At 57.2% G+C, this 7,770-nt stretch overlaps 1 protein-coding gene across 1 annotated transcript; it reads right to left on the minus strand.

The window, feature by feature from the left end:
- Positions 1-582: 582 nt before the first annotated feature.
- PIF1 (PIF1 5'-to-3' DNA helicase) lies at positions 583-7,542 on the minus strand. Its single transcript, XM_036280988.1, has 12 exons — positions 6,972-7,542; positions 6,000-6,132; positions 5,794-5,919; positions 5,520-5,673; positions 5,320-5,434; positions 5,134-5,240; positions 3,810-3,949; positions 3,361-3,467; positions 2,522-2,609; positions 2,222-2,367; positions 1,401-1,592; positions 583-1,240 (listed from the first exon to the last, which is right to left on the minus strand). The coding sequence occupies exons 1-12, from the start codon at positions 7,524-7,526 to the stop codon at positions 1,181-1,183; spliced, it is 1,923 nt and encodes a 640-aa protein (XP_036136881.1). The 5' UTR covers positions 7,527-7,542; the 3' UTR covers positions 583-1,180.
- Positions 7,543-7,770: the final 228 nt, after the last annotated feature.

Genomic DNA, 7,770 nt, shown 5'->3' on the forward strand with positions numbered 1-7,770 from the left:
CATTATTCTCCACCCCTCCCATTATTGGTGATTTTATATTTGTCTGCCATTGCTTTCTGTAGCTGCTGATGCATGCTTCCACCGTAAGGTCTTCACCAGCCACACTGATAACCCTCAGTCGAAAGCAGGGTACGCTAACAGTTTTAACCAGCCTACGAGGGCCCCTGAGCAATTTCCATCAGGCTTTTTGATCAGCTGAAGCTAGTTTGTTGGTGATTCCTTCCCGATCAGAAGGTTCAAGCAGGAGCCCAGCAAGGCCTGGAATGAGAAGTTTCCACCGTGCGTCCTTCAAGTGTTGCAACAGGTCCGTTTCTCACCGTGTGTGTTCTCCAGTGTGTCCTCATCTGACTACTGGGTGACGTGATTCACCTCGTCATTTTATTGTGAGTTATCGGCCTCAGGTAACTCAGCTTTCCAAATGCCCACACGAGGGTCTGTGAAGCTCAGCCACCAGGCCTAAACTCCTGTGCACATGCAGGACTGGGGACAGGGGCACGGGGTTAGCCTCCTGGACTAGGAGTAACCAGTGCCCGGGTGGGGTGCCTTCTTAGAGGGCAGAAGACTCAACGCACAGTCCGCACACAATTCACAGGTCTATTTGTCCTAAATAAATACAATCCCCACACACGATTTCTTCCCCAAAAAAGCAGCTTAAGATCCAGGCGCACAGTTTGCTGTGCGTGTTCTCACGTCAGGCTCAGAAGGGCGTTTGTCCTGGCTGTGCTGGGCTGGGCCTAGCTGTGAAGTTACCTCAGGTTCCCTCCTCGATGTGGGGCCTTCACTCGACCGGAGTCCCACGGGGTCCATGCGGCCTATTCCTGCTCCTGGAACACCTCTTCCTCGGCGGCCCAAAGGGGGTGGCACTCATGACTGTGGTCCCGTGGCCAGCCCTTGCAGATCGCTCTGTCCTCTAACACCAGGTACCACCACAGGCCCTTCCCCAAGTGGCACAGAAAGGGTTACTCCTGACCCTGGAAGCCTGTCACTCAGGGCAAGGGGAGAAACTGAGGCACAGCTGGCGAATGGGTGGGAAGCACTGTGCCTGGACGCCTGCCAGGAGGCTAAGGGGGCCTAATGAAGGGCGAGCAGGCACCCGCCAGCCTCCTGTGCTCTCTCTGGGGTCCTGGCCCACTAGGAAGCAGGAAGAGGGGGAGACCATCCTTGGTCTTCTCTTTGTGGCTCAAAGGTTTGGGTCCACATTCTCCTGGTCTGAGGCTGCCTCGTCATCATCTGGGGACTCCTAGATTGAAGACAGAGAACCTGAGTCATGGGCTTCGGCTGTCCCCAGAGCCTGGGGGCCCGCATTCCTTCCTCTTGCCCCTGTCCACAATGGAACAAGAGAAGGCTCTGCCACCCCTACCCAGGATCCCTTGGCCCACCACTGGGTGACTCCCTCTTACCAGGTCAAGGCCACTGTCCCGCCGCAGGGTGGCATAGAAACGCAGCACACGGGGGTCACAGCGAACTACCATGGGATCGAAGTCCAGCACACGCAGGCCCTGCAGGCTGCGGGCCCGGGAAAGGGCCACGTAGGCCTGGCCGCTGGCAAACACACGGCCCAGAGAGATCTCCACACAATCCAGGGACATGCCCTGGGGACGGAGAGACAGAGATGGAGCTAGCTCTGCCTGAAGTCCTTTGTACCGCGGGCCGGATCCCATCTCCTCAGCCCAGCTAGCGCTCCTGGATCTCCTCACCCATCCGGACATTCTCAAGGCAGAGGGACAGGCTGACCCTGGATGGGTGTCTGCGTAGGAGGGGCTCTAGGAGACACATCCAGGATAAGAAAGAGGGACAGGGGTGAAAGGAAAGAACCCAGGCCCGGGTCAGACAGGCATGGAAAGGAATCCTGGCTCTGCCTCTCACTAGTTGTGTGGCCTTGGACAAGTTACTTAACCTCTCTGAGCCTTGGTTTCCTCCTCTGTAAAACAAATGATTATTACGTCTATACCTCATATAGGTGTTGTAAAATTAAATTTAACATATCTGGTGTGGGCTCAGAAAATGGCAGGACAGGAGATGACAGAGGGAAGTGTATGCATCTGGAAAGGAAGAGTGTGGGATGGGGAATGCAGTTAAAGTGTTTTCTACAACTGGTCTGGAACTTTGCATCCAGGGCAAACTCAACCCCCATAAAGCCGTTAAGGACCCCTTCAACATGCCCCAGGCCTATTTTGTCCCCCCTCTGCCCTGCTCCCCATCCCCCACACTGGCTGCCCACCTGGCTCTTGTGGATGGACAGTGCCCAGGCCAGCTGGAGGGGTAGTTGCTGCCGGCTGAGGAGCTGGCCCCCGGTGGTCTGCACTGTCCAGCGGTCAGCACGGATGACCTCGGTGACTCCACACAGGAACCGTACCTGGGGAAGCCCTGAGGGAGGCATGGAGAAGTCCAACTTTTCAGCCCTGCTTCAGGGCTCAGAGGGGAGAAGCAGGTCTCACCTTTCCATCCTAGACTTTTCCTTCTCACACTTATCCTGGGGCCCTGTTGCCCCAAGCAGTAGGTCTGCACCCCCATCACTTACCTCTGCCCTCAGTCTCAAACCCGACTACCACCCCTCGGGCGCCATTCACCAGGCCCCGGGACACCGCCAAGTTCTTCACCAGCATCACCTGCAAAGGAAAGAGAATGGAGGCCTGGAGAGCTACCCCATCCTATGCCTGGCCTGAGGTCCAGCGGACGCTGCTGTGGTTCTGGGAGGCGGGGCTGGCATGGAGGGGCACTGAGTCCTAATCCTTAGCTTAGCCACTGGCTGACTGTGCCTCCTGCAGCAAGATGCTTTATTTTCCCAGGTCTCAGTTTCTCCTTGTGTCAAGGGGAATGACAATGCTCAGGAGGGGGCAAAGAGCAATAAGGTAACAGACATCACAGGACTTTGAAAACTTCCATGCCTGTTTTGGGGTATGTGTGTGGGCCACAGTCTAAAGGGATAGCCCCCAGGTCCTGCTACCCATCTTCCAACCACACAGTGCCTGCCTTTTCACCTAGGGTGCCCTCTGGAACCTGAGAAAAGGCTCCCATTTGGCTCACCCCCAACATAGTGAAAGGAAGGGGGACTCTCTCACAGTATAGTGTACACTCCAGAAGGCAACTGTGTGGGGTAGATATTTCCCTCTCTGATTTAGAGATGAGAAAACCAAGCTTCAGCAAGGGCAAGGGACTTATCCAAAGCAACGCTGCTTGGAGCTCCAAGGAGAAACAAGAGGGCAATGGAAAGCTGAAGACAGGAAGGTGGGTGGGAACGGGAGGAAGGGAGTTGGCTGTGGTCACAGTTGGGCCTCCGGGCTGTGCAGCAGCCTGGGCAGAGGGGTAAAGGTTGGGGAGGCTCAAGCTTCCAGGGTCTAGGCTCTGCTCCCCACTCACCTGGGCCCCCAGCTTTAGCTGAAGGAGCCTGCTAACAGGACATTGGACATCCAGAGTCCTGGCTTGCTCAGGGTCACTGTCCATGGCCTCAAAGCTGTGTACCTCACCTGGGAAAAGAGAGTGGAGCAAACAGATTACTAGTCACTTATGGCTAAGTTTCCAAAAACACAGATCAGACCAGGGCTTGGGAGGAGGTAGTGGGGATAGCTCAGGCCTATCCGGGGCTTTAGAATCAGAGACCTGGATTTAAGACTCACTTCCAGCATTTACCCTTTCAAGGTCACACACCTCAAAATCAGTTACCTCTGCAAATATAAGGGCCTTATGACCACAGAGGTTGGGGCCTAGATATTTAAATGATCCCAAGGGCCCAGGCTGCCTGTGGCGGGGGTGTACCTGCTTAATAGCCCTTCCCAGCTGGTATGGCCCAGCCCTGGCTCCCTGCTCACCTGGCAGGTCCTGGAGTCGCCTCTCATTGGTAAGGGCCACATCATCCTGGTGGGTGCAGAGCCTTGTGGCCACAATCCCATCTCGCCCCACCTTGTGGGTGGCCGTAGCCTGGAGCTGGCGGGTCACTTCATCTGAGCACCTGTGGGGGCTGGGCTGTTAGGGCAGAGCCCACCTGAGCACCAGGGAAGACGGGGTGCATGGGTGGTATGGCCTAAACAACAGGCCATGGATCAGGCCTGGGGACTGGAAAGGGGTACCCGGGCAAGATTTGCTGGCCTCATGTTGGCCAACTTGTCCTTTCTCCACTTGGACCCTGTACATGGGGACTATGCATGGTGTGTGTGTGTGTGTGTGTGTGTGTGTGTGGCTGCTTGGCTGTGATCATGGGTGGGTACCCTTTCCTTTGTCTTCCCCCAGGAAGGAGCTAGCCACCCTCCCATCCCCAGTGCCCCTCAGGAAATTTGATATGCCGAGGGAGCACAGCCCAGAGGTTTAGAGGACCTAGACCAGGCACTGATGTGGATACCTGTAATACTGGTAGTCTACAATCTAGAGGACACTATTCTAGCCTAGCCTACGGCCTTTGGGGGAAAAAAATTGAGGCTGGGTTTCTATTTCCCCCATTTCCAGTCTTCTTCCACCTGGGGAGGCCTGGGTGCAGCAGCAACTACCATGGGAGGAGTGGGGACAACGTGGGTCCATTTCCCCATGCATGCTGGTGCACTGTGCACCTTCCTACCTGCCTCCTGTCCCCAGGCATAGAGAGCGGCCCACCACCACCCCCCTCTCCCAAGCCCATCCCAATCTGACCTGGCTTTCAAGGCCCAGTTCTGGCCCATGTGATCTGCCCTTCTGGCCTGTCCACTTCCATGTTAGAGTAGTTGTATTTTTCAACCTTTTGTCCTATCTGGGCAGGGATTATGTCTGCAACCTCCCCTCCCTCACCAAGTGACTACACAGGATTTAAGAGTGGAAGGAACCTAGGTTTCAGAGTCAGACCGAGGTTTAAATCCCAGCTGTGACTTTGGGCAAGTCACTTCACCTCCTTGAACCCCAGTTTCTGCATCTGTGAAATTAGTGTTGACATCTCTGAATTCCTCTTGTGTGTCCATCTGCCCATCGTTCCCTGACACCTACTGTGTGCCAGGCCTTGTGCTGGGTGATGGGACCCAATCCTGGGGGAGGAAGGATTTCAGTGCTCACAAAGTGACCATCTCCTATGGGCCCAGGAAGCATTTCTTCCCCTTCTCTGGGTCCCCGTGCTGCTCCGTGACCCTCACTTGGATCCTCATTCATAGCCCCTCTTCTATTCATAGAGCCCACCTGCCCAGTCTCACAGCCTGCAGCAGAGAGATAAAGGTCTGGTCTGCCTGCCTCCACACCTTGGTCAGCTCCAGGGTCACTGGGACACACCTCCTCCAGCTCTTGGCCTGGTGGGGGAAGGTGGAGGTGTCAGGGAGCAGAGCAGACCTCTGGGTGGGGGGTGTAATACAAGAGGGTGAGTGGTACCTGGAAGCAGAACTGTGGGGGCTGGAAGCCCTTGGTTACAGGTGGCAGCTGCAGGAAGTCCCCACAGATGATGAGCTGGATCCCTCCAAATGGCTTATTCTGCTGCCGGATAGCTCTGGAGAGGAGCAAGCATAGCGGCGAGGGTGAGCAGGTTGCTCAGGGAAAACCATTGGAACTCAGCCCTCACTGCACATACTGACCTGGCAACAGCCTCTAGCTTGTCAAAAAAGTCCGCTTCCACCATGGAGATCTCGTCAATGACCAGCCGCTGGCAGTTCAGCCAGCCCTGCCGCACACCTGGCCGCTGGGCGAGGGCCACACACTGGGCCAGGGGAGCCCGACCTGAGCCAATGCCTGTGAGTGACATTATTGAGCCTGGGCTGAGATCCAGCCCTGTCTCAACCCTGACTTCCCTTTCCTGCATTCCCACAGGCCTGCTTGCTCCCAGCTCTAGCCCCAGGGGCTCTCACTTACCTGCAAAGGCATGGAGGGTGGTACCCCCTATGTGGCAGGCTGCCACCCCAGTGCTAGCAGTGGCCACAGTGCCTGTGGGAGGCAGTGACCCCAGGATACGCTTCAGCAGATAAGACTTCCCTGTCCCTGGGCAGAGGGCAAAGTCAATACCACTTCTTCTCCATTGCATCTCACCACCATTCTCTTCCCCACTCTGCCCTGACTACCTGCACTTCCAGTGAAGAAAATGCTCTGGCCTTTCAGGATGACCCTCAGCACTGCTGCCTGTTCCTCAGAAAGCTGTGGTTTGGTGGGGAGCAAGTTCAGCCTCTTCACAGGCAGGGGCCATCTTGGCGCTTCCTGGGGGGGGGGGGCATGGTCATCTCAGAGCCTTACCCCACACTCTAGGCATTGCCACCACCCACTTCTTCACCCAGGTACAATGCTAGGCCTGGTAGTCCTTGCAACTCTGCTGGCTTCATTCTTTGGAGCCTTTGGGTAGCCTTGGTTCACCGGGAGATCTTGCCCGCACTACTGGGGTCCAGGTCTCTCCTTGAGGAAGGGACCACAGCTGGGTCTCCCTGACTCTTGGTTCCCTGAAGACCCCACTGTGTGGACCTGGATCCTCAGCTTCCTCTCCTGGGTTCCCTAACTCTCCTGGTCCTCTCACTCATCCTTCCTTCTCACTTCTCTTCCTGCCACAAACCTCTCTCTCACCTCAAAACACCCAAGCAAAACTCTGCCTAGCCAGGGCTCCTTCTTGCCCCATCTCCATCTTCTCACCAGCTTAGTCTCAAACCCCTGTGCTCTGCCATCCATCTCCCCGAATTAAAAAACTGTCAAAACCACCAGACTTTGTCCCCATCCCTGTTGTCTGTCCCTGATACTGCTGACTACTTCGTTTTCTCCAAAAGCTCCTCTCCTTTTCAGGACTCCTTCTTTGCTTTCTCTTTTCATGTCACCTGGGCCCCCTTTTCGTATTCTAGCAAACCCAGTCTCGGGGATTGCACTGTGATAAACACACGAACAATTTCCTCATCTCTTGTTATACTCAGATGTCCGATGGGCATCTCCTTGGAGATAACTGGCAGCCCCCTCAGATACCACCACCATCTACCCCCCAAACTTGGGTCTCCTTGGTCTCTTCCAACTCAGTGGCATACTCAGTCCCCAAAGCGTTCCCACTTTCCTGTCCTCACAGTGTTGGGCTTGGCCCCCACCTGGGACTCTGTGGGCTGCTTCACCGGCGTGGTGTCCGGGACCCGGGTGGCCGCTGCGCGCCGCAGCTCCTCGGGCTGCACCGGGCTGATGGTGAAGAAGTCACGGGGCCGTGGTCCAAGCAGCTGCATGCGGGCGGAGGACGGCCCGGGGCCTGGGGCCGCAGCCAGTTTGAGGCGCAGCGTGCGGAGGAAGCGGCGAAGGCGGTCCGGGGCGCAGTCCGAGAGCAGCAGCTGCACCGCTCCCAGCCCGGGAGAGCCGTGGGCGGGGAGCCGCAGTGTGCTGCGCCCCGAGGCGGCAAAGCGTGTGAAGAGGCGCGCGGCGCGCAGGGGGAAGCAGCGAGGCCGCTCCGCGGACCCGGGCGCCTGCAGGCGCAGCATCAACTCGCGGCGCTCATTGCGACCTAGGCTCAGTTCCGCGGTGCGGAGAGCCTTGCGCCTTCGCGGCTGCCCACCCGGGCTCAGCTCCTCCACAGCCACGCGGCACCGCAGCTCCGCGTCCTCGCACTCGGCGGCGGCCAGAGTACCCGACAGCATCACTGCCGCCTCTGCAGGTCTGCGAAAGGATCGCAGCACAGGGGTCTCGGGAGCTCAAGGATGTAACAGGTGGTACAGAGGCCATGACGGGGAGCTGGGTCAAGGCCACATCGGCTCATGGAGGCTGTCACAGGTAACACAAAGAGGTAGCAGTGCCCTGGCCGGTTTGGCTGGGCCGTAGAGCATCGGCCTGTGGACCAAAAGTTCTCGGGTTCGATTCCCGGTCAAGGCCGCGTGCCTAGGT

Source organism: Molossus molossus, unplaced genomic scaffold (assembly GCF_014108415.1).
Source record: "Molossus molossus isolate mMolMol1 unplaced genomic scaffold, mMolMol1.p scaffold_m16_p_1, whole genome shotgun sequence".
NCBI lineage: Eukaryota > Metazoa > Chordata > Mammalia > Chiroptera > Molossidae > Molossus > Molossus molossus.